General features: G+C 35.5%; 3 protein-coding genes across 4 annotated transcripts; all 3 read left to right on the top strand.

Moving 5' to 3' along the window:
• Window positions 1-30: 30 nt before the first annotated feature.
• LOC114193816 (protein CHUP1, chloroplastic-like) lies at window positions 31-5063 on the top strand. Its single transcript, XM_028083759.1, has 7 exons — window positions 31-986; window positions 2737-3660; window positions 3741-3872; window positions 3984-4165; window positions 4254-4365; window positions 4502-4645; window positions 4778-5063. The coding sequence occupies exons 1-7, from the start codon at window positions 234-236 to the stop codon at window positions 4856-4858; spliced, it is 2328 nt and encodes a 775-aa protein (XP_027939560.1). The 5' UTR covers window positions 31-233; the 3' UTR covers window positions 4859-5063.
• Window positions 5064-6427: 1364 nt separating this feature from the next.
• On the top strand, window positions 6428-22193 carry LOC114192980 (probable serine/threonine-protein kinase SIS8). Its single transcript, XM_028082665.1, has 13 exons — window positions 6428-6998; window positions 7302-7742; window positions 8200-8303; window positions 8898-9991; window positions 10503-10543; window positions 11322-11390; window positions 11471-11571; window positions 11859-11937; window positions 12278-12376; window positions 20612-20680; window positions 20801-20850; window positions 20933-21109; window positions 21670-22193. The coding sequence occupies exons 1-13, from the start codon at window positions 6618-6620 to the stop codon at window positions 21761-21763; spliced, it is 2799 nt and encodes a 932-aa protein (XP_027938466.1). The 5' UTR covers window positions 6428-6617; the 3' UTR covers window positions 21764-22193.
• A 990-nt stretch (window positions 22194-23183) lies between these two features.
• On the top strand, window positions 23184-27023 carry LOC114193676 (uncharacterized protein ycf36). Of its 2 annotated transcripts, none has more exons than XM_028083563.1 (4): window positions 23184-23721; window positions 25184-25212; window positions 26075-26131; window positions 26397-27023. In XM_028083563.1, exons 1-4 carry the CDS (start codon window positions 23241-23243, stop codon window positions 26598-26600), a joined length of 771 nt encoding a protein of 256 aa, XP_027939364.1. In that variant the 5' UTR covers window positions 23184-23240; the 3' UTR covers window positions 26601-27023. The 2 variants fall into 2 exon arrangements, with proteins under 2 accessions (XP_027939364.1, XP_027939363.1); XM_028083562.1 differs by having other exon boundaries at window positions 26391-27023.
• Window positions 27024-27549: the final 526 nt, after the last annotated feature.

Raw genomic sequence — 27549 nt, 5'->3', positions numbered from 1 at the left:
CAAACATTCAAAATCACAGAACAAAATTTCACCTTTCTTTATAAACATTATTATTACATCCTTACACCATTGTTATGTTATCATGTTATCCCTTCCTACACTATGCAAATGCATCGCCTTTCACATGCTTCTTAATAAACCAAACCCTCTTCGGTGATATACGTTCTTTCTATTAGCTAAAAAAATTTTCTTTTCTTTTCTTGTTGTTGTTGGTTGTGTACTTTGTAGAAATCATGAGGGAAGAAAAAGAAAACCCTTCGGAGAACAGGTCCAAAGCTTCAAAATTTTCCGACCAAAACCAACCCCCAAAGCCTCAAACCACCAAGGGAACCAACCCCAACAACAACGGCTCCAGAACCAGGTTGTGGGGTGCTCACATTGTGAAGGGTTTCTCCGCTGACAAAAAAGCAAAGCCCTTTGCCACCAAAAAACAAACAGTAACATCTTCAACAGCAACCTCGGATAATGTCGTTGTTGCAACCCAGAAGAGCAATGGCAGCAACCCTTTTGTGCCTTCTCATTCCAGAGTGAAGAGGTCTCTCATAGGTGACTTGTCATGTTCAATCAACCCTGCTCAGGTTCACCCACATGCATTCCCAACTCATCGGAGACAGTCTTCCACTGATTTGTTCACTGAGTTGGACCACATGAGAGGGTTGTTGCAAGAGTCTAAGGAGAGGGAGTGCAAGCTGAATGCTGAGCTGGCAGAGTGTAGGAAGAGGGTGAGTGAGGTGGATGAGATTGTGAAGAGGGTTGGGTTGTTGGAACAGGAGAAGGCCACTCTCACTGAGCAATTGGGTGCACTCAGTTGTGAGGAAGTGAAAGGGGAAGTAGAGCAGCACAAGGAAGTGAAAGTGCAGAATCTTGAGCTTGAAGTTGTGGAGTTGAGGAGGCTCAATAAGGAGCTGCAGATGCAGAAACGGAACCTCACTTGCAGGCTTTCTTCTCTTGAGGCTCAGTCTGGAGAACCTAACAAATCTTCTGAGGTTGATTTCTCAATTTCATCTTATATGTTTTATGTTTCATTTGGTGAATTGTTGGGTAGGAACTGTTTGAAGACGTGGTGCTTCATTACTTGTGATAGTGTGTGTGGTCATTGTTAGGATGAATTTTCACTTGTGATGAGAAGAAGCTAAAATGAATTAACATTCTCCAAACATTGATTAATAGAACTCCAGTTTTGAAGTTAAATGAGAGAGTTTCAATTAAAATAAAGTACTTAATTTGATTTCAATTTGTGAGGAAATCTTAATTTATCTTACCCCTTATGAGTTCCTGGAGTCATATGTCTTTTTTTTTTTTCTGAAATTTTTTATTGAAATTATAAGACCTTTAGTCTGCAATGATTAATTTAAATTTAAATTATACAAGCAATGCTTCATTAGCCAATTCACTCATATTCACTACCAAAGAAATTTTGAAGTATTTCAGAAATCAAATTTCACTAGCTCATTGATTTGTTTTGCATATTTTTCTCCACTTAGAATACGAGCTTCTAAGATGTAGTATATATTTTGCTAGTGTCTTGCATCTAACTCACTACTAGAAAACGAATTTATAAATTGATCTTTGGATCTATTTATATATTGTAAATTTGTTTTATCTCAAGTTGAGATATATACTTCTCAAGCCTGGGACTAGATGTACAACAAATTTATAGCATACACCACTAGTGTAAGTTTTGTACAGTTGAGTACAATTAAAAGTTCACTTCTTAGATGATATCAGTGCTAGTAATAGTGAGATAAATAAGTTCCCCAACAAGTTTTATATCTCTCTAGTTCCGGATAAGAGAGGTTCATCTAGATAGATCAACCATTAATTTTTTTATTTGGATCCATATGCTATCTATTGTTCTATGCCTCTTTCTTTCAAGATATCAAAAGCATATTTCCTTTGAGAAAACACAACACATTCCTTTCATTGAGCCACTTAAATGCCTAGAAAGTATTGAGACTTCCAAGATCTTTGGTTTAGAAGTGATTACATAAGTGTAGCTAAGAGAATCTAGTAGCATCTTTAGAGAGTATTGCTATGTTTTGCAACCGTTTTGGCTCAAGTACATTAAAAACCCGCAAACTTAGTCAATTAACATGTTAGCACCCTATCAACCACGTAACTTTAGCTTCAAAAATCTATCGCAAAACCTGGACTAAACTTACAATAGCTTAATACAGCGAGTCACTGTTACCAAAGCATTATCATAGACATGAATGGTGACCACAACAACATAAGATCACATGCTAGGATACAACATCAAACTTTAGCTAAGTTAAAGCTATAGATGTAATCTTACCCCAAAAAAAATAACCTAAATAAAAGAAAAAAGAAAATCTAACGGTTGATTTATAAAAGACAATATTTATTTACTGTTTGGCGACTTACGAGTAGAGGGCTTTTCCAGTAGAAGCATTGGTAGTTTTCTTAACAAACAAAGCTAGATTAACATGCAACACTCCAACAATGCATGTTTATGTATTGTTATGTTTTGCAACCATTTTGGTTCAAATACATTCAAAAACCACAAGCAACTTCCAAAATCTATATATCATCTGAAATGACAAAACCTAAACCAACATTACAATAACTTAATTAAGCTAGGCACTTTTAACAAAACAAAATCTCAAATGCATTCTTGTTATTGTCACGTGCCTAGGAATATGAAGCTCATGTTTTGATAGTTGGTAGGTTAACTTGCTTGAGTTTTGCTGATTGCCCTTTTCTTTTTGTAATCAGAGTGACATTGTTGCGAAAATTAAAGCCGAGGCATCATTGCTGAGGGTGACGAATGAAGACCTATGCAAACAAGTGGAAGGTTTGCAGATAAGCAGATTGAATGAGGTTGAAGAGCTTGCCTACTTGAGGTGGGTGAATTCATGTTTGAGAAATGAGTTGAAGAACACATGCTCAGCATTGGATTCTGATAAGCCATCTAGCCCTCACACGGTTGTGAGCAGTAGTGGAGATTGTGTAAGTTCTTTCTCTGATCAAGCCAATAGGTACTTAAATTGTGGCAGTGCAAATAGGTTCAACATGATGAAGAAGCCAAAAAAGTGGCCCATAACATCACAAGAAGAGTTTCAAGGCAGTCTCATTGAGAAAACTTGTATTGAATCAGATGTTGCAGGGGGAAGCCCCAGAAGAAGGCACTCTATCAGTGGATCAAACTACTCAGAGGAAGAGGTTGTTTTGAGTAAGAGAAGACAGAGTGATTGTTTTGTGTGTTCAAAGGAAATGGAAAAGGAATCAGTGTCATTGTCTTTTCAACAATCTGGCGTGGAAATTTCCAATGGAAATTGCCAAGAAGCTAACAAGCTTTTGGTTTCTTCAGATGTTGAGAAAAGGGCCCTACGCATTCCTAATCCTCCTCCAAGGCCTTCATCTTCCATTTCCAACAAAATAAAACAAGAAAGTTCTGCTCAAGTTCTTCTACCTCCACCACCTCCACCTCCTCCCCCACCTCCTATGAATTTTGCATCAAAAAGTAACACAGCAACTGTGAAAAGAGCCCCACAAGTGGTGGAATTGTACCATTCCCTTATGAAGAGAGACTCTAGGAAGGATTCTTCAAATGGAGGACTCTCTGATGCTCCGGATGTTGCTGATGTTCGTAGCAGCATGATAGGAGAAATTGAAAACCGTTCATCACACTTGCTTGCTGTGAGTAGCTTTCCACTTTATGCACATAAGAAATTCTTTTATGATAATTAATTCAATGGTTTCCCTTGATATGCATGCAGATAAAGGCAGATATTGAGACTCAGGGAGAGTTTGTGAATTCATTGATTAGAGAGGTGAACAATGCAGTTTATCAGAACATAGAAGATGTAGTGGCATTTGTGAAGTGGCTAGATGATGAACTGTGTTTCCTTGTAAGTTTCTTTTTTCTTGTAAACATGTTCAAATTGTCCATGACAGAATTGAAATTTTGTGATTGTTATTGTTCATCTGATAGAAGTATGATTGTGTGTGTGGTTTCAAAGGTGGATGAGAGGGCAGTCCTTAAGCATTTTGATTGGCCAGAGAAGAAAGCTGACACATTAAGAGAAGCAGCATTTGGGTATCAAGATTTGAAGAAATTAGAATCCGAAGTTTACTCCTACAAGGATGATCCTCGTCTACCTTGTGATATTGCTCTAAAGAAAATGGTTGCATTGTCTGAAAAGTAAGCTACTTAAATATCAAAAAAGCATTCTGCATCATGGATTTAGTTGTCTTTGCAAGACATTTACACATTTGTGTTACATTGTCAGAATGGAGCGCACAGTTCATAACCTTCTTCGCACAAGAGACTCACTAATGCGTCACTGCAAGGAGTTTCAAATTCCCATAGAATGGATGCTTGACAATGGAACTATTGGCAAGGTACATATAACATATAAGAGCTCAAGATAGTAGTGTGAGAGAGCATAACATATAATCTGATATTGCTTCTTTCTTTTAGAGCATTTTTTTTTATACAAGTCCACATAACATTTGATTCAACTATCAACTTTTGCAGATAAAGCTAAGCTCAGTTAAATTAGCTAAAAAGTATATGAAAAGGGTAGCCATGGAACTTCAAGTAAAGTCAGCATTAGAAAAAGATCCTGCAATGGATTACATGCTTCTCCAAGGAGTGAGATTTGCTTTTAGAATCCATCAGGTTTGTAATCTAATCTATTCTCTTGAAGTTGTTTATATATATATATATATATATTAAAACAACTCTTTCTAGAATCATTATTCTCTTGAAGTTGTTCATGTAGTAACATGTTAGTATATTTTGTGAATGCAGTTTGCTGGAGGATTTGATGCAGAAACAATGCATGCATTTGAGGAGCTTCGCAATCTGGCTTCTCTTCTTAACAAAACCTAAGATGGAGTCAATGATGATGATGATGATGGGGTTTAGCTTACCATCTCAGTAAGCCATATACTAACATGTTCATAGCTGCAATCAGATTTGTTTGATCTGAGATTGCATCACATTTTGGTAGTGAAAAAATAGGAAACATTTTCTTATATGTACACAAACAAGGTCTCTTTTTGAAACAACATCACTTGGCAACATCAAAATCAAATTATGCTGTGTAATTCAATTATATAACTGAGAGCTGGTTGGAAGAAACTATTCCATAATTATAAGCTAAGACAATAATTAACTTACGGAAATCTCTCTAACCAGACTTTTAATTACTTATACAAGAAGATAATTTTCACTTTTGAAGCTTCTCAAAGCCTAATATCCACTATAGTTTATGTTATAATTATAGAGATCCTGACCTTACAAAATAATTAAATAATCATATTAACCACTGCACCCTGGTAAACTGCAAATTCCCCTGGTGCATTGTATTGAGACATGGACTTTCTACAATGCAGTGAGAAAAAGAATAAAAAATGACTCATTCCTTGGTCATATCAAACATCTTTTAGCAAATAAAGAAGCTTTTCTCGCATGGTCAAAACATATATTTAATTACCAGAGAGACACCTTTGACGAGATGCTAAGAATAACAGGGAAAGAATATGCTCTTTTACGAGATAAATGAAAAAAAAAGAACATAAAGAGATAAATGAATAATATAAAAAATGTTTTATAATAGATTTTTCTAATCATCAAAGGACAATTTACTAGCTTCTCACCTCATCAACATTTGGATAAATTGCACTTCATTTTTTTCTATAGCTTGACACCTTCTTACCTTGCTAATATGAAATGATATTAAATTAAAATATAATGAATTAAATGTGTTTTAAATGTTTTATTTATTTTTTTGTAAATATTTTTGATTCTCAAGAAACTAAAATTTTCTTTTATGTCAAACATTCCTTAAGATAATCATTATAGAGTTAATAAACTTTGACTTTTAATTTAATGATTGTAGAGCTAAACAACTTACCATAATAATTTTTAACTAACTCGTAGTATAAAAGTATTTTGTATTGTTAATGCATGATCATTAATTAAACTCATGAATAGTGTTAAATTAAATATTTTCTTATAATTTTTACGAAGAAAACAATAAATAAAATTAAAATACTTAATGTTAAATTAAATACTTCTATATTCGCGTAATTTCACGCGATCTCACAAGGAAATGGATAAGACAATTGAATCGAAGTCTCAAAATTTCAATCCGAATACTCATTTCGTGGCTATAATTTCTGCCGGTGATCACACGCTTTGACTTTTCCTTCTCTAGCAACCGTACGATGTAAAACTTGTTCTCGGTCAATGAATCCAACGGCCGAAAGCTATCACAGCCATCACACTTCCAACGCAGAAGCAACTACAACTGTAATTATAAAAACCATCAGAGGGTGGTGGGATTTGCAAGGCCAGAATTTATTTTGGATTTAAACAATTACCAATTATTAATTATTAATAATAACTTATAATTAATTTCGAAATTAAAAAAAAGAGAGAAAAATAAAACAGAGAGAAGAGGAAGAGAAAGTAAAGAGAAAGTGGAGGGAATGAAACCCTGAAGAAGGAACGGTTTAAGGGTAAAACGCAAAACGCAAACGCAAACGCAAACGCGAAAGCGTGGATAGAAGCGATTAAAGGAATCTCAATCTGCATCGTCATCGTTTTCTTCATCGTCGTTATCTGTTGTTACGGTCGATGATCCATGCCAAAGATGAAGCACCTTCTCAGAAAGCTTCACATCGGTGGTGGCGCTGCCACCATCAATCACAATCACAACGCATTGTCCTCGCACGCGCATCACGCTCCCTCTACTTCCTCGCTCTCTTCGCCCACCGTAGTTTCGGATCCGACGCCGATTCCGAGCCCAGTCGTGGAGGCGCAGAACGACGTTGTCGAGTTCAACTTGTTGCAGGAGGAGGAGTTTCAGATGCAACTAGCGCTTGCAATCAGTGCTTCCGATTCCGATCGCCGTGACACCGCGGAATCAGCGCAGATCGACGCCGCAAAACAGATCAGCCTCGGTTACTCTGCTTCGTTCACTGACACTCATGCCCTAGTTCAGTTCCAATCGCTTCGTTATTGGGTATGGTGATTATAGTTATTGTAGTAACGCTTCTATTCAAGGCATTTTCTCATTTTCTATTTCTCGTAACTGGAATTAGCCAATTAGGTGCCTGTAAATGTTAGTTTGTTTTTTATTTTTTAATTATTAGTTTATTTATATGTTTTGGATAATTGGAGTAAGTTTGTTTTGTTGTTGCTATTTATAGATAGACATTTGAAGTTATTGATAAGTGTTAAAGGAAAATAAAATGAAACTGTTTGAATGAAATTGTTTTGGAAGTGTGGTTTCTGAGAGTTTGTTGTGGTGTTGTTACTGTGGCAGAACTACAATGTGATTGGTTATGATGAGAAAGTGATGGATGGGTTTTATGATGTGTTTGGGGTTACCTCGAATTTGGTTGATCGAGGTAAGATGCCATTGTTGGTGGATCTGCAGACGGCTCCTGTCTCGGGAGATGTTGATTGTGAGGTGATTTTGGTGAACCATGTGGTAGATCTTGAGCTTAATCAGCTTGAGAGGAAGGCGTGTAGTTTGGTCGAGGAGTGTTGTGTTTCTGAACTGGGGCTGATTTTGAGTGGCTTGCTTCAGAGGCTCGCAGATGTTGTTGTTAATAGAATGGGTGGACCTGTTATTAATGCTGAGAAACTTACTAAGAGTTGGGCTATGAGGAGTCGTGAATTACGGGATTCTATGCAAACCATTGTTCTTCCCCTTGGCTGTCTTGATGTTGGACTTTCACGTCACCGAGCCCTACTTTTTAAGGTGAGAATTTTCTCCATTTATTGATTGAAGAGATCTGTGTGAGACATTCAAATTTGAACAATTTAGATTTTATTTAACTAAATGCTTTCGAGCAACTTTTATTCATCATCCAACAGTATGCGGAAAGGTTTTTTTTTTTTTTTTTTTTTTTTTTTTTTTTTTTTTTTTTTCTCTATTGTGTAGTTATATGGCTCTTGTTATTTGTTCTGTTTGACATGTATAATGTGTTGTCGTTAAAATCAATCATGCATATGGTATGCTCACTTTATTTTATTTTATAGTCTGTTTAACAGAAAAGTTACATATATTTAACAAGTCATATCTGCAAAATTAAAGCGAGTTTCTTTTGACTCTCTTTAGTGGAAATATTTAGGTATATTTCTTTCAATTTTAAAGTCAGGAAAGCTCATCAATTTATTTGATTTCAACTAAAGCTAACTTGACTGCTGGTGGTTAGGTACTTGCTGATAGGATTAACATTCCCTGCATGCTGGTAAAAGGGAGCTATTATACAGGAACTGATGATGGGGCTGTGAATTTGATTAAAGCTGATGATGGAAGGTATTTACCTTACGGTAGAAAGTTGTTTCCCTTTTTGTTATATTGCTTTTAAGGTAGTTTAATTCCAAGACCATTTAGCTCTCATCTGATATAAATGATGACCGTTGTATGTTCTATTGAGTTAGAAACTCTATATTGCATGTTTACACTTTCTTAGGGCAGTCCAGACACGAGGCTGGTTTCCAAAAGCAATTTTATTTCACTCTTTCTGTTATGTACTTCTGATGCTTTGTAAAACTCTACCTCCCTTATGTAATGAGGAAGCGGCACCACCTGTGTAATTAATTAGTATATAACATTGTTAACTGAAGCATAGAATATTGCAGTGACCGCGTTTGAGTTTGTAAGAAAATGGTTTTTTAATTTGTTGCAGACTACTAGATCATTGAAGTACAGTAACTGCAGTTTATTGTTACTTTTGTGATTTAGTTACTTCAACTTACTGTGTTTGAATTTACATTTTTCAAGGAATTGGACCACAAAGTATTATTCTCCTCATATATGGCAATGAACTTTTAACAACACAAACAGTACTGATCTTACTTTATGTCAAAACAATTTCAAGTACTGTTATTAATTTTTGTACTGATGCAGTGAATATATCATTGATATGATGGGTGCCCCTGGAACTCTTATTCCTGCCGAGGTACCCAGCAGCCAGCTGGAAAGCAACAGTTTTTCTGTTAGGGGTTGTGCAGAGATTGTTGGACTACCAGACAAGACAGGTTCAATAGTAGATGGTCGAACTGGTGTGCCAGGAGTCTTTTCTGATTGTGGTAGAATTTCAACAGTGGGGAGGGTCCAGACAGAAGAATTGTTAGTTATGGGCAGTCAAACAAAGCCTGATGAAATTAATCACGTTAAAGCTAATGAGACAAGGAGATTTGAACATATGGAAGCATATGAATGCTCATCACATACAGAACCATCACCTGCAGAGAATATGCATGTAAAAAATGTCTCTAAGTATGTTCTCAGTGCAGCAAAGGACCCTGAATTTGCCCAAAAACTACATAATGTTCTACTAGAGAGTGGTGCCTTACCTCCTCCTGATCTTTTTTCAAATATAAATTCCCAAGATAGGGGTGTAGATAAAGTTAATGAAAAAAATGTTGATTCTGTTCAAGATGACACAAATAATTTGTTATTAAGGTATGAAAAGTCTCACATACCCTCAGATGGGTTGGGCTCAGCCAGTGATACTAGGTTATGCCAATCAGCTGACTGCATAGCTGAACAACAAGAAGAATTGCACACAGATGTTGAATTTTGCAATTCTTCACAGAGAGATAATACAAGGAACGGGTTTTTACATGCTTCTGATAGAAATATTGATGTAGAGAAATCTAACGCAATGAATGTTGTTTTGGCTTCTATACACTCACGTAATAAGATATGTAAAGAAAAGTGTACTGGATCTTCCTTGCCCAAGGCAGCTCTTTCCTGTAAAATGCATAATGGCATTGGCTGTTTCTGTGAAGATGATGAAAATGGCTATAGAAAGAATTTAGGAGCTTCTTTTAATAACAGAGGGTTGGGCAAAGATTCAGCTGTTCAAAGAAATGAGATGGAGGTTAATGGAGAATGTTATGATGGTAGAAACAAGGAAGTTAACCCGGTGCTTGGTGAAGGCTCAGAATGGGAAATTCAATGGGAGGATCTTGATATTGGTGAGCGTATTGGTATTGGTAAGTGTATTTCCTTGCTTCAAATGTTATATTTTAGATATAATTGTTATTTAAAGACATAACAGTTTACATGTATAATTATATCTTTTATGGGCTCTTTTTTCACCTTTTTTTTTTGAAATAAAAGATCACTTTTGGCATGTTTTGATTGATAAAGTGCTATCTTTTAACTGCTCATAATAATTATTTAAATTTTTTTCATAAAAAAGATAATGCCTCTTAAAAAGTTGTTTTACTTGCTAAAACTATTATTTTTGGGAAAATAGGTCTGAAACAAATTGCATCGTAAAACACTTTTTTTTAAGCTTAAACAAAAGATCCATTAGTAAGATAATTGACAATTTATAATAGCTTAATTGTTAATTCACACAGAATTGGAATTTTAGATATCGCTATATATTATTTAATATGATAGATTTCATTAATGGAGACCTAGTACAAGCTGATTGGAAATATGCTCATCTTAGATGTATTCTTGTGTACCTAAGCTTGTTCACGCATGCCCTTGTAGGTTCGTATGGTGAAGTTTATCGTGCCGACTGCAATGGCACTGTAAGTCAGCTCACATTTTTGTTTCCTTCTGTACATGAACAGAGTTCTTTATAATGTTTTTGTTTCTATTAGTTCTTAAAATTACATAATCTGAAAATGTTCATTTAACTCCTTGATAGCTTCATTGTTCTGGTTTGTGCTAATTTTTAAAATGCTCATTAATATTTGTGTGCCCATGTCTAGTTTCATGTCACATTTGGATTATGGTTATAATTTAACTTGCAAAGTTTTCACTTGGTGTTCCATGCTCTTGACCTAGGTCTACTACATCCTCATAAAAGCATTTAAAAAATATACAAATGCAATAGTATTTTATAAAGTCAAATTGCTTGTCTCAGGCACTGCCAAGTTACCAATTCTTTTCTGTTAACTATTTTTGAAATCAATATCTATCAATATTAAGATTCCAAGAGGGATCAGGGTGAGATGGGGTGTAGCACTAATCTTATCTTTAGATAAGTTGACGTTGATGCAGGTCTTAGAACTTTCAGTTTGTTTCTACATGGTTGTCAAGATGTTTACTAAATTGCTTTTATTAGCATATGAAATATGGATACGAATATGCACACTTTTTTTCCTTGTGCAAATGGACATATGTGGCCATTATATCACTTCCCAGTTGGTTTATGTCATCTTGATTTTGTTTGAAACTTTTGTTACTTGTATCCATTGAAAGACGAAGATCTCATTATACATAGTTGCTTTGACTACTTGAAAGTACTTGATAGTAATTTTGTGCACTGATTTTGGTAATTTGCATGAATGGTTGGCATGACAGGAAGTTGCCGTAAAGAAGTTTCTAGACCAAGATTTCTCTGGTGATGCACTAGCTCAGTTCAAATCTGAAGTAAGCCATTGCCTCTATATGGATATGTATAATGCAGTCATACGCACATAATATTCATGCCCTTTTATATCTTATTGCAGGTTGAGATCATGCTACGGCTGCGACATCCTAATGTTGTGCTCTTCATGGGAGCAATTACTCGGCCCCCACATTTCTCTATCTTGACCGAATTTCTTCCAAGGTTAGCTTTGTCTTATGCATTAAGTTAAATATTATCAGTAGGGCTATTGAATCAGGAATGCAAATGATAGGACTTCATTTTGTGAGTTTCTTGAATGGTCTCTTTGGTTATGTTTACATGAAATGTTTTCTTTTATTGATTTTGTACATTTATTTTTTTTCATTTATTAATGTTTTGTTCTGGCATTTAGTCAACTTGCAACTTTGCCTCCCATAAAAACAATTAGTTAATTTATTTTTCTATATTATTGTTTGCTTGTTAATGTATATTTGTCTTTCGGTATACAGAGGCAGTTTATATAGGCTACTGCATCGTCCCAATATTCGGCTTGATGAGAAGAAAAGGTTGCGCATGGCTCTAGATGTGGTAAGAGTTGAAAATAATTTCCCTTTCTTTTTTGTTGTAGAGCCAAGGAATTTATTAGAAACAACTAAGATATAGAAAATGAACTGGCCATGGGCTGAACACTGGAGTCCATGAATATAATTCTATCGCAAAGCAAGTGTAATGGCTCTGAGATTTTCTTATAAATGTAATTTGAGCATCTCTCTGTATCCAATATTTGTATAAACAGCGTACTTATTGACACATCTTAGCTTTATTCTTGTCAAAGCTTTTATATTGAACCATAGGAGTGCTCCAATATCGGCAGTCATCTCATTCTCTGTTTCCTTTACTTAATGTGAATTTATCGTGCACTTACCAGGCTAAGGGAATGAATTACTTGCACACGAGCCATCCTCCCATTGTACACCGAGATTTGAAGTCTCCAAATCTTCTTGTTGACCGGCATTGGATTGTTAAGGTATTTTTACATGAATTCTGTCTTGGGAGTTTACTTCACAATGCTGAAAAAAAAAAGAAATATCAATAGATTACTTCACTTATATTCATATTCTTGGTGAAAAGTTACACTTATGCTTGCTTGGTAGAGAGTAATGGATGTTTTTTGTTCTGCGTCATTAACAAGTTTATTCTGCTAAAATGTGCAAATTGAAGAAATTTGATAGGCCCTTGGGTATTATAAGTATCTGTGTCCTGCATCAAATAATATAATTGCTCAATAAAATATTTCCATGTGTGCTCCACCCCCCCTCCCCTCCTAACAACTAGCTGTTAAGGGTCCTTTCCCCTAGTGATTAGGCACATATCAAAGTATCAATTTATTTTATGTCCAATTAATTGGTCATAAAATGTCATTGATACAGTTGTATTATTTTATTGATTTATTTTTATGCTTAATACATACTTTAGATTACTACTACATTATTTGTACCATTATATAAAGGATATGCAACTTTCGTTAACTATTTTTATTGTCGTTTTTTAATTAGAAAATGTTATCTTTTAACAAATAAAAATAACTTTGTATTTATTAAAATATTTAATTACACAACCTCTGAACTCAAAGTAACTACATAACTTTTCCACTTAAAAGTAATCCCGACATACAAAAATGTGGAGTGCATGTGTTTTTGTTGGTATTATTAACATTAATCTATCATGTCTATATTAATTTTAAACAAATTAATTTATTATGTCATTATTTTTACCATTTATTTTGATATTATTTTTAATTAACTTTATATTTACATTGCATCTTAAACTTAGATATATACTATAATTTTATATATTTATTTTTATGAATATTATGAAGTTATAAAAACACTAGAGATGGGTAAGAAACATTGAGTAAAGCGCAATCATAAGCTTTTGAAAAATTTTACAAAGATATCGGGACAAAGAATAAAGAACGTAAAATATGTAAGCTTTCTAAAAGTAGAGAAAGGAAAACCACATATTTGGATCAAGTACATGTATTATGGATGAAGGGAAAGTTTGATCACAGTGCAAGATATAGGGTGACTCACTTTTTCCAAGGAGAATAGCTACATTTAAACTTGAGCTTTGGACATAGATTATGTAAACAAAAAGGGTTTTGACTTAAGTAGGAGTAAGAGCGTATACGCATTGCTATTTTTTATTTTAGCAAGAGACGAGGAATATGACTTAAAAATTAAATTTTGGAGATGACATGCCACACATTTCTAGTTTAAATTTGTAAGATCAATATTACCAAATGAGAATAAAATTAATGAGGATGTGTCATACGCAAGATAGAAGCAGGATGGCTAAGAAAGCAGAAAAAAATTGGGGGTTATTTGTAATCACGGTATCTACCTAACTCAAAGGCTATCATATTAATCTTACGTCTGACTATACTTTATCGTAGTGAATACTGGACTTTGAAAGGGCCATGCGAGTAAAAGGCGAGAATGGGAAAATTGAGAATGTTAAAATAAAGGTCTGGTTACACAAGGAATTTTAAGATGCAAAATTGTTTTTATACTAGATGTTAGCATGTCACCTGTAGAGGAAAAGATGTACAATAGTTGAAGTTGTTTTGGACTTGTACAAAGAAGGCCACTGGAGGCATATAAGAAGAGTAGATTGTTTGTTTTTAGTCCAATGAAAATAGGGAGGTGGAGTCTAAGAAGGACATTGGAGGAAGTTGTTGTTAAGAGAGATTTCATGGTGAATAAAAAATCTCTGAACTTTTGGTCTTTATTGTATGACAAAGTCGAGTCCTGTTGTGTGATGAATGTGGTCGAGCTAACATAGTGGGATAATGCTCCCACATGCAAAACTAATCTATGAAAAAACAGTATATTAAAGAATTCTAAACAGTTCTAGTAATTGTTAAATGATTTCATCACATATAATTGCGTTATTGATAATTAATCAGAATGATTTTTGAGTTAATCTTGTGAAATTCTTTAATTTATGTTCCCATAACATGATGTATATGTATATCATAGTTATATAGCTGACCCTAGTGAAATTTTATATGTTCCCACAACAAGATGCATCATACTTATCAATATTGGATAATAGTTCAAAGCAGTCAACCCCAAAAATGCTATTGTATAATAGTGCACGGTGAGAGGACCACTATTCTAAATTTTTGTATTCTAATTAAATAATTTATACTTGTAAATGCTAAATAATGGCCCATTCCATGACATCTATAATTAACAATAAAGCTCGTTGGTTTAAGCAAAATATGCCAGCATATAAGAATAAAAGTCAAGGAATCAAACAAAATACAAAAGACATAATTGTATCACTGGAAATTGAAGGTTTAGAGTTTAGAACAGAGAAGAGTGAAGGGATGGTGTCACCGGAGATGAGTTGGTGTTGGTTGTAAAAAAATTGAAAGGAAGGTGACTGGGTGTTAGGTTAGTCAATCTTGATGTTACGTAGGAGTGGCAAGCAACAACCAATTAGCGAATTTTTAAATTCTACTACTTGAGACTGAGACTTTAAAATATATGAGTAGTGGACAACAGTACCACTCTCCTTCTCTTCTATTTATAATGAAGCAAGTACATATGAAAAGACTGCTCTAAGATACTAGGCATGATTAGATGCAGCAGTAGATACGACAGTAGATAGTTTCCCACACTAAACACCCTATACATAGGGTTAATGATACAATAGGTAATAATTCTAACACTCCCCCTCAAGCTGGAGCATACAAATTGTATGAACCAAGCTTGGAACAAATGAACTCAATCCGAGGTCCCCTTAATGACTTGGTCAACACATCTGCAAGTTGGTCATTTGATCCAACGAACTCAGTACAAATTTCCTTGGTCATCAATTTTTCTCGAACAAAGTGGCAGTCATTTTCTATGTGTTTAGTTCTCTCATGAAACACTGGATTCGATGCAATGTGGAGAGCAGCCTGGTTGTCACAGTACATCTTCATGGTCTGAATTTCACAGAAGTTAAGCTCTTGAAGAAATTGCTTTACCCATACGAGTTCACACGTGAGAGACGCCATTGCCCGATATTTAGCTTCAGCGGTGGATCGAGCCACTACATTTTGCTTCTTACTTTTCCGAGAGATAACATTTCTTCCAAGGAGGACACAATATCCCGTAGTAGAGCGTCTGTCAATAGGAGAGTCTGCCCAATCAGCATCACAGTACCCAGAGATTTGAACATTTCCTTTATCTTCGTATAGCAAACCTTGTCCTGGAGCCTTCTTGAGGTATCTTAAAATACGGATGATGGCATTCCAATGTCCAAGACATGGAGTCTGCATAAACTGGCTAACAATTCCAACTGCGAAAGATAGATCAGGCCTCGTAATAGTGAGATAAATTAACTTTCCAACGAGCCTCCTATATCTCTCTGGATCGGAGAATAATTCGCCTTCTTCTGTTGTTAACTTCTGATTTGGGTCCATAGGACTCTCTACTGGTCTGCAGTCAATCATACCTGTTTCTTGTAATATATCAAGAGCATATTTCCTTTGAGAGATTACAACTCCATCTTTTGACTGAGCTACTTAAATGCCCAAGAAGTATTTGAGGCTTCCGAGATCCTTGGTTTGAAAATGTTTACACAAGTGCTCCTTCAGTTGAGATATTCCAGTAGTATCATTTCCTGTAATAACAATATCATCAACATATACTATTAGGTAGGCACATTTCCCAGGAGAGGTATGTTTGTAAAAGACTGAGTGATCTGCCTCACTGTGTCTTAACCCAAATTTCTGAACAATGGAGCTGAATTTTCCAAACCAAGCTCGTGGTGATTGTTTGAGGCCATATAAAGATCGATGCAATTTGCATACCATACTAGACTCCCCCTGAGCAACAAACCCAGGAGGTTGCTCCATGTAAACTTCCTCCTCAAGATCACCATGAAGGAAGGCATTTTTGATATCCAATTGATGAAGCGGCCAATGACGAATTGTTGCCATTGCAAAGGAGAGGCGAATAATAGTCATCTTGGCCACAGGAGAGAAGGTGTCACAATAGTCAAGGCCATAAACTTGAGTGTACCCTTTTGCAACCAATCGGGCTTTGAGTCGACCAACCTGACCATCAGGGCCAACTTTAATTGCATACACCCATCGACAACCAACAACCTTCTTGCCCGAAGGGAGGGGCACGAGCTCCCAAGTATGATTGCTTTCAAGAGCCTGCATCTCTGCAATCATGGCTTGTCGCCATCCAGGATGATCAAGTGCTTCATTCATATTTTTGGGAATAACAACAGAAGACACTGAGGATAAAAGTGAACAATAGGAAGACGATAATCGGTGATAGCTAAGAAAATTATAAATGGGATGTGGATTTCGAGAGGAACGAGTACCTTTTCTGAGAGCAATGGGCCAACCTGAATCACCTTCACCAGGAGTCGTGGGATCAAGAGACGAGGGAGAAGAATCTGAAGTAGGGGATTCATCATGTTCTTGAACAACTGGACTATTTGTTGGCGTCCTGTGTTGGAGAGAATCAATAGGTGGAGATGATGGCTCAAGAGGATTTTGGTCGAGACTTGGAGTGACAGGGACATTGGAAATATTGTACTCAACCACGGGAATAGGAAGGACTTGCTGTATGACATGGACATCTTGAATAGATGGAGAGAAGTAAGGGGTCTGTTCAAAAAATGTAACATTGGCAGACATGTAATATTTCTTGGTTTCAGGAGAGTAACATCGATACCCTTTTTGAAGTCGTGAATAGCCCAAGAAAACACATTTGAGAGAGCGAGCAGAAAGCTTGTCTAACCCGGGAGACATGTCATGAACAAAACATACACAACCAAAAACTCTAGGAGAAGTGTGAAAGAGAGGATTTTCTGGAAACAGAATGGAGAAAGGGACCTTATGATTGAGAGAGGAAGATGGCATCTGATTAATAAGAAAACCTGCAGTTAAGATGGCATCTCCCCAGTGATGGACAGGAACGTTGACACTAAGCAAAAGGGTACGAGCAGTTTCAACTAAATGTCTATTTTTTCTTTCTGCTATACCATTTTGTTGTGGCGTATGAGGATAAGTAGACTGGTGCAGGATACCATGGGAACTCAAAACATTAGAAAGAGCAGACGAAAAGTACTCTTTGGCATTGTCACTTCTTAAGATTTTAATTACTTGACCAAATTGATTCTTGATTTTATTCAAAAAGGATGTGAAGAGGGATAATAATTCAGAACGATCTTTCATAAGATAAACCCAAGTACATCTCGAATATTCATCAATGAAAGTAACAAAATACCTAAAGCCAAAAGATGAGACACGACTAGGTCCCCAGATATCGGAATGGATGACAGAAAAACTAGAAGTACACTTTGATTGAGACCTTTTAGGAAAGGTAGATCTAACATGTTTTCCTAGTTGACATGACTCACATTCTAAAGTCTGGAGACTACTAAGTTCAGGAAACATTTTCTTTAACTTGGACAGGTGAGGGTGACCAAGCTGATCATGTAACATTTTAGGATTGGGAGCTGCAACACATGACACCCGTGGACGAGATCCAAAATGGTATAATCCGCCCGCTTCATATCCTTCTCCAATCTGTCTCCCTGAGCCACACTCCTGTATAACAAAAGATTTGTTATCGAAGGTTACAGAGCAATTCAATGTTTTGGTTAATTGAGTTAAGGAAATTGAATTGAAAGGAGAATTAGGAACAAAAAGGACAAATTTTAGATTTAAGGACGGAGATAAGATTGCTTGACCGACTCCCTTTGAGGATGTTTTAGAACCATTCGCAAGGGTTATAAAATGAGATTTTTCTTGGAATGAAATGGTTGAGAACAAGGAGGTATTACCAGAAATGTGATCAGAAGCACCAGAGTCAATTACCCATGAATTGTGACCTTCCATGGATTGAGAGATGCAAACAGTTGATGTACTTGGAGCTTGAGATGACTGTGCCAAACTGTTGGATTTGAGGCGTAGTTACTCTTGATACTCGTCCTCAGTGAACTTGGAGTCAGTAGTCTTTGCCTGGGAGACATTGGCTGTTTTGGCAGGAAATCCATGTAAAGTGTAGCAGTTTTCTTGGGTATGACCCATCCTTTTACAATATGTACACTGAGGACGCCCACGACCTCCACGTCCACCTCCTCTAGTTCCACGACCTCCTCTTCCTCGGGTGGCGACCATGACAGATGGTTCCATTACAGCAAGAGTTTTTGGAGTTTGAAGAGTTGGAACACGTATCATGCGGGAGATCAAAGTTTCCATGGAAGGAACCTCATGAGAGGTCAAAAGCTGATCTCGGATATGATTAAAGTCTAGGTGTATAGCGCGGAGGATCATTACCATATAGTACTTGTCAAGCTTTTTCTTCATTTCATCTAGAGAGTCGACTTCCAAGAACATTCGAAGTTCTTCCACAGCAGCTTGAGCGTCATTCATGAATGAAATCATATCATGGTTAGTCATTTTCATAGATGCCAACTTGTTCGCCGAATCATAGAGGCGCTGAATATCATTTGCATAGATATTCTAAGTTCACTTCCAAAACGAGTGGCAAGTTTTGAAGGCCCGTAGGGACATCAAAAGTCGTGGTTCCACCGACTGCCACAGTAGAGCACATAGTTGGAAATCTGCTTGTTTCCACTGTTTAGCTTTTTCAGAAGGTACGTGGCTGCCATCTTTCTCAAGGTGGTCGTGATGTCCTTGACCGAGAAACCACATCTCGACGGCAGCGGACCAAGATAAGTAATTTTGGCCATTTAGTTTCTCGGAAGTAATGCAAGGGCTTCCGGAGAATGAAATAGCACTCCCAGTACCTCCAGTGGCCATGATATGATCAAGAGAATAAACAAAAACAGAGAGGATCTCGGAAAACAGTGAAACAGTGACGATTCTCGAATTCGAAAGTGACGATTTCCACAAGGGGTGCTACTGGACTTCACCAGAACAGAGGTTTGAGGGTCAAAACGGGTAGAGGAGGCTTTGGCGACGGAGGTGGCGCGACGACGAACCGGCGACTAGACGGCGGCGTGTGGGCGGCACGCGCCTGACTGCAGCGAACAGAGATGACGCGCGTGGAGGCGCGTGGCGACGGCGCTGCCTGCGACACCGGTGGGGTTGGCTGTCGCGCGGAGAGGCGGTCCAGATCCAGTGGTTTCCGGACGGAACTGCGTCGGTGGACGGCGACGAAGGACTGCAGACAGTGGCGAACAGTGTTGAAATGTTGTTTGACAGTGTTGGGTAGTTCAGAAACGAGGTTAAACGAACTTGGACAGCCGCGGTGACTAACGGCGATAAACTGCGGACAACGGTGATGGACTTGATGAGACAGAAACCAGAGCGGGATCGACCCGCTCTGATACCAACTTGAGACTGAGACTTTAAAATATATAAGTATTGGACAACAATACCACTCTCCTTCTCTTCTATTTATAATGAAGCAAGTACATATGAAAAGACTGCTCTAAGATACTAGGCATGATTAGATGCATCAGTAGATACAGTAGATAGTTTCCCACACTGAATACCCTATACATAGGGTTAATGATACAATAGGTAATAATTCTAACACTACACTATGAAAATCTCAACTCCCCACCTCAGCCCTCTTTTCAGGGAAAGAGTGGATTTTAAAAAAATGTCCTCTAGGGCACTGCTGTTTGGGCTGCGATTGAAGCCATTGCAGCTACTATTCCAAAGTGAAGCAATATCCAAACCTTGTTGCTGCCAATTGCTGCCCCCGCACTCACAGTATTTGCATTCGATATAAGCATATATAAGTACTAACTAATCTTTATGCACTTTGAATTAACTATTATCCAGGGAATTATGGGTATGTGATCATGAGACAATTTTCTGAGCTATGTCTGGCATATTTTAAAACGTTTTCAAAATGTGCTTAATTGATATGGCTTTAGACCGGCATCCAACATTGTGTCTGACAGAAAGTATCTCACTAGATTTGATACTAAACTATTCTTGGGCTTGGTGTATAAAAGTCGTTAAAGAACATTAAGTAAATAATTTATTTTCACTTTTTAACTCCAGAAGTGGATAGACATAGAACTGTTGTACGAAAATTAACTACGCTCATACTAATTCTAATTAAAGCTTGATGAAAGACAATATTTTCTCGTCTTTGAATTGTCATGCTTTCACATTTGTGACAATTTAAACCCTTTTTCCTGACCTTTTTTTAACATCTATTAAAATTATATATTATTATTTTGTTTCTTTGTCTTTTCTCAGGTTTGTGATTTTGGTCTGTCAAGAATGAAGCACCATACATTTTTGTCATCAAAGTCTTGTGCTGGAACGGTAATTTGTTATTTCTCGCTATTCGTAATTGATATAAATTATCAGTTTATCACCGTAGTTGGTTTCATTATGGGATATATAATATTTATCAAAAAAACTAAATATATCTTTTACCTGCAGCCTGAGTGGATGGCACCAGAAGTCTTGAGAAATGAGCCAGCCAATGAGAAGTCAGTTTAATCCACATTTCTGTATGCTCCACTCAAATATGATGTCTAAGTTCCCAATGTGATAGTTAAAGTTTGCATGCAGGTGTGATGTGTATAGTTTTGGCGTGATCTTGTGGGAGTTGATTACTACAAGAATTCCCTGGAAAGGTTTGAACCCAATGCAGGTTGTTGGAGCTGTTGGATTCCAAAACAAACGGCTTGAAATTCCAGAAGATGTCAATCCGGTAGTAGCACAGATTATACGTGATTGCTGGCAAACGTAAGTTCCATTTCTCTACTTACCTTTTGTGATTGTTACGATGTGGATTATGAGAGTCTCTGTTCTCGGAAAGCTGTGTATTTGTGGGCTTATTGCCAGTGTTGTTATTGTCAAAGTTTTGCCAAGTTCATGTTCTTTTACAATTATGATTTTTACTATAATATAATGATATGTTAATATGCTTAGGTAAACTTTAGATTTTAGTTATATGTTAATGGTCTAAATAAAACTTGGGTTCCCCTATTTTCGTCTTATATTGATGCTCGGGAGAACAAAAACGAGAATAAGTTGATTTGTACTAAGATGGACCACATCTCTTCATTGAAAAACAATCATTATTCATCAAAACCCAAATAAGTAGAAAATAATAATGTACAAAGAAAACCTGAACGAGAAAACCTAAGTATTGATGCTCTTAAAATTAGAAAAATATAAGAACAAGGATCATCCCCTCCCTCACCATAGAAAAACAAAAGTAAAAAAAAAATTGATTTCAAGTTACACTGAGTCTACTGGTTTGTTCTATCTGTTTGATTTTATTTGGGTTGGTTTTGATGCAGGGAGCCACACTTGCGGCCATCTTTCTCACAGCTGATGTCTCGTCTTTACCGTCTTCAACATATGGTTGCCCCAAAAACGGGTTCAACACATTAAACGAAGTTGTCTATAACATAGGTACTGTAATAATACCTAAAGTTGTTCGTTGGTTCAAAGAACCAGAACAGCTAGTTTTTTTCTTTTCGTCCATCTTGACATCAAAAGATTTCCTGAGAAATGTCAGGTACATTGAAAGTTGTCACTGGACACAACCCCTTCAGAAAAAGAGCAGGGTCCTCCCCAATATCTGCATAAGTGCAGTGGAGGTTTAGTTGGAGTAGGTACAAATGAAGAATCCCGAGAGGGAAGAAAAACAAGAAACTGAAATGAAAAAAAAAAAGTACAAAATTATTCTTTGTCTGTAGAGGTCTTATTTGGAATTGTAAACATGCGATCTCTCAGGTACTCATGCAAATGTAAACAGAAGAAAAAGAACAGAAAAAGAAAAAAAAAAAAACATTACTCAGTTTGAGTTTGTCTTCAGCAAGTATACCTCTGTTATGATCATTATCTCTTAGTTTGATATTTGCCACGGACTACAACATCCAAATTGCTAAACTTTTCTATGGGAATCTTCAGTAATGTTTTCACATTTTCGTTTTCAAAATGGTGTTCCTGTGATGTTAACATATATAGTTCAAACGGGGATTTCCTATTCCAATTCCATGTTAGGAAAATACTTCTTAAGAATTGAGAGCTTCCTTGAAGATGGTATTCCTTAAGGAAAGATTAAAACGACTTCAAGTTTCTACTTTTTGCTTCACTAAGAGAGAGATAATTAGTCAAATTTTTATGTCATCTATGATTTGGTACAACATTAGTTACGATCGAATGGCGAGCGTTTCAAACCATACAATTCGATAAAAGAAAACAAATATTATGAGGTTAATTGATGATCTAACTTGACTCATTTTTAAAAAATTATCATACAAGAAAAAGTGTGAACCTATGAAAGCATAACTTTCAATATATTGAGAGCTTTATATATTTTGTAACTACTTAAGTGGTGCCACGTCGTGATCATTTTTAAAGCACTATTACTTTTAGTAGTATTTGTTATGCAGAATTTTGTATTCATTGAATATGGTGTATTTTTTAAATACTCTCTTTTAAAACTTTTCTTAAAAGATTCGTTCTTGGAGGATTTTTTTTTTTAAATAAAACATTTACAACAGTAATACATGTATACTGTTTGTGAATAGGAGATTAAAAAATGAAAAACAAAAACATAGTAAATATTTAGAAACAAGACCAAATTTGGAAACACGAGTTATATACATTTTTTTCATTTCCGTACCTTTCCTTTAAATTTAAAAATTAATTAATTAGTACTCAAACGTTAAATATATATGTAAGGATAAAAAATATTAAATACAGATATAAAGAATGACTAATATTATTATATTCTTAATTTTATAACGATAAAAAATGATTAAATTTTAGATTTAGGCATTTAAAATTAAAATAAGTAATTTGAATGGATAATGGATAGAAGAAGCAAAGAAAAAGAAGGAGTGAAGCAGAGGAAAGGGCAATGGCAATGGCAGCAACAGCATGGAGCATATCACCATTACCATCAAGAAGAAACAGACTCACAATTTCCCCAATCCCACTGTTTGGTATTCACACCACAACCCTAACCACTTCCCTCATATCCTTCTCTTCCACCACCACCAGCAACAGCAACAACAACGCTCCTCAAACAGATTGCCCCGTTCCTATGGAGCAGCAACCCATCAACGAGTACCACTCTCTCTCCACCTCCTTCCCCTTTTCCTGGGCCGCCCTCGACGCCGTCGAGTACGCCTCCCGCCTCTTCGTCACGGGGACCTCCTTCGCTCTCCTCGTCGGCCTCCCCGTCGCCTGGTTCGGCTCCGCCGGCGCCCAGGCCGAGCCCCTCAAGCGCCTCCTCTGCGCCGCCTCCAGTGGCCTCTTCGCGGTCACGCTCGCCGTCGTTAGGATGTATTTAGGCTGGGCTTACGTTGGCAATAGATTGCTCAGCGCCACCGTTGAATGTATGTATCCTCCCTCACTCTACTGTCATACCTTTGAAATTTTTTTAGCTCATGTTTTGTTCAAACTTCAAAACAAACAAACCAAAATTAAGAGACATAATTCATTTAGGAAACATATTTTTAGTCTCTTTGCATGGTGTGCAACTCTGTGATCCCATCCCAAACCATCACAACATTGATTTTAAGTTTTAAGTTTGCCATTGCTGTAACAAAACTGTAATACAAACACTCTCAATGTTGGGTCTTATTTAAGAAAAAAAAAGAAGAGAACAGAATACATTTTTTTAATCCACTAAAATTCGTTTATTCTCGTAGAAGTTGTTTTATATTAATTTTTCTAACATCAAATATAAGTTGATTTTATCTTATAAAAGAATTAGTAGTTCTCTTCTCTGGTAATTTATGACATAATTTTGTCCTCACAGACTTTGATTATTATATGTTAGTGTAACCAAATAAGTTTCAATATCAAGAGAATTTAAAATGTTTTATAAAGAAAATATTTTTTTAGATAATTTATACTCCTAGCATTTGTTTTCTCTAATTAAGTGTTGAAGCATATGATATGTAATATTCTTACTGACATAAATTATCTAATGTTGTTTAACAAGTTTTTATCATTAAAGCATATACTTTGAAGTATACTGCCTAAGGGAGTTGCTTGTTTAAATAAGCAGCATTGTTTAAAGGTTTTATACCAATGAAAATACATCACAAAATTTATGCAGCTTAAGTCAAACATTCAATATAACAACTTTAGTGTGTTGGTGATTTGTTTTTTTTTCTTACAAATTTAAAATAAAAAATATACTTTACAATGTAAATATTTTTAATGGAACAAACTTTACATTACAACCAATAAAAAGTTGTTATAAATATAATTTTTAAAATGATTGTGTTCCCACAAATCTTCATACACAATAAGTTCATTGTTTTTTTATAATACATACTATGGTTTCTTCTGGTCTGGATAATAAGTTTTACACTGATATTCCAAAAAAGTTAAACTGTGTGTATTATTAAATTTAATTAAAACATCATAACAATACGAAATTATTATATGGTAACCTAATCACGCAGTTACTTATAATAAATTAATTAAATTTTATAATAGTTATTTATTAGTTAATAATATAAAAATGTTTATAATTACTGAATTTTACACTCACAAGACTTAATTCATCCTACAACATCTGTGTAGTAACGATATTAACTCATTTTCTTACTGAAATGTATTGGAACACATGAAATTATGTGAATTTTTTATTTTATTTTAATTACTTCACATTACGCATACTTTTCAAGGATTCAATATTTAAAAATAAATAAAGTGGAGTATAAAAATTACAAGAAAATTGAATTTCATAAAATTAGGAAATTTCCTTTAAATTTAAGATTCAACAATTAGTGTTGAAAACTTTGCGAATGGATGCATAATCGTATTTTTCTCCTAATATTACAGATGAGGAAACAGGGTGGTATGATGGTCAGGTATGTTCTTTTCGGTTCTTCCCCTCTTTTTTCTCTGAATGTTTTAGCTTCATTCATGCAAAATCTTGGTGCAGTATAATTTGTTGTATTTGCCTATTCCACGAATTATCATGGCTAGTTTGAATGTTTTAATGTGTCGACTTTGTTGGTCTTTGTTATTTGGGTCCTGAATGGCTTTTTCTTTGGTGGTTTGTTTCTCTCCCCAGTGAAGAACTCCAACAATAAAATGTATTATTTCTCCAAACAATTATGTAGAGTACACTACTGTGTGTATTGGTGCTACCCACCGCTACTACAAAGGAAACTAACATATAGCAGTGACATGAAGCAAATGATGTTTGCGTGAAAAATACATGGTTGAAAAAGTTTTTGCCTCTGATTTGTGCCTATTCATTTGGTCCAGTAAGTTATCCACGCTAAATACTAAGAGTATGATCAATAGATCTTTTAGGGTGTTCTTTGTTGAGCTCCTTCTGAAATCCTTACAAATTTGTTGAGCTACTTTGAGTGGACCTGTTTAACATTTTTTGTAGATCATAAATTCAAAACTTGGACCCAAGTATACGTGGTCACCTGCACAATATATACACATCTATTTGATAATCTTTATTTTTTTCTTTCTATATATCTCTTTGTCACATATTTTCACTTACTATATCTACACTTGTCTTTCTTTGTCTCCCTATCCTTGCTTCAGTTTCCTTTAAACTTTATTCTAAAACTGCACTTACTGCAAGGCCATACTCGTTCTTGATGATGGGTGCAATGTCTCATGCAAGGATTTCCTTTGTTTTTGTTTTGGGTGGTATGAACAAATATTGTATTCTACCACTTAAGAAGGCTTCTTCATGTTTCTCAACAGATATGGGTGAAGACTGCTGAAGTTTTGGCCCGTGATAGACTCCTGGGATCATTTTCTGTAAGCATTCTATTAAACCATTGTCACTTTTACACATAACTTCAGTGTTGTTGCTAGAGTCATAATATTATGTACATTATTGCTCTTCTTTTGGACCTACTACAATTGTTGCTACACTTATGCTGTTCCTTTGTATAAATCACTTTAGAAAATAGGAAGAACTTTTATGCCTTCTGCAAATGATAACATTTAACTTTGATTGAAACTCAAGTAATCTTCCTAATGAATTAACTTAACCAAGAACTTTTTTTTGTTTAAGGTGAAGCCTGTGCTGAGCAGATTGAAAATTACTCTTGTAAGTTTGGCAACTTCTTTACTTGTATGTGCTATTATCCTCATCAACATTGATGGGAACCAAAATCTGACATCAAAAGAACCTAGAGTTCGAGTTGTACCTGGAGTTTACAATGATGATTCTGCAAGATTATTTGAACCAGATGCTTTTCGTGATGAATCTGAACTTCAATAATACATTACAATTTATAGTAAGAGTGTTTGGTTGTATAATTTTTTCCTTAAACACTTATCAGAAAGATAAAAAGTAAAAATGAAATAAATCTTTTCAAAAAAACCATAATTAATTTATGCAGAAGTCAGTTTATAAGGATGTTCTCAAAATCAGATTTTAAACTCATGCATAAATTAATTTGGTTTGAAAAAGTTTATTTCAATTTTTTTACTTATTTTTGCTTATATAAGGTTTTATGGAAAAGTGTATCCAACCTTACATGAATTGTAGATATTTGGCAGGAATAAGTTCTCCATATATTTAGTATCAGATTCTATGTTAGGTGAACATATCTTATGTTGCCTTTTACACACCATGTGTATACTGTAAATCTGGAAACAAATGAACATATATACAATGTAATCATTTTTATATTTTTTTTTTCCTTTTGAGCAATGTAATTTCACTGTGAGGTGGTTGTTGGAACAGAGGAACAACCTAAAAATAAATAATGTTAATTTTTCATTGTATGCTTTACCAAAAAAATAAAAATAAGTATAACTTGCAACAACTTTCAATTATTAGAGAAAGAAATTCACAATAGAGAAAGTCCTAACCACATGTTGCATGTTCCTTGAAATTAGTACATAAACCAAAGAAAAAATGACTTGGAGTAAGAAGAAAAATTCAAATTTTCCCCAGCAATCTAATCTTTCTGGTATTGGCAGCCATTCATCACCTCCAAAGCTGCACAAGAAAGTTAGAACATCACCAAATATGTTGTCTCCCATACTCATAATAAAACTAATATTGCTCATATTTTTTTAAATAATTATATATTTTCAATATTCTCATGTCTCTTAGATCTATTCATTTCTTAATTTATCTTGTGTTTTTCTTTAAATCTCTATTGCATTTCTCACATTTCTCATCCCTTCACATCTCTCTATTCAAAGAATGTATACACCTC

Source organism: Vigna unguiculata, chromosome 8 (assembly GCF_004118075.2).
Source record: "Vigna unguiculata cultivar IT97K-499-35 chromosome 8, ASM411807v1, whole genome shotgun sequence".
Classification (NCBI taxonomy): Eukaryota; Viridiplantae; Streptophyta; class Magnoliopsida; order Fabales; family Fabaceae; genus Vigna; species Vigna unguiculata.
Note: the sequence above shows the minus strand (reverse complement) of the source record. Positions and strands in the feature narration are given on the sequence as shown.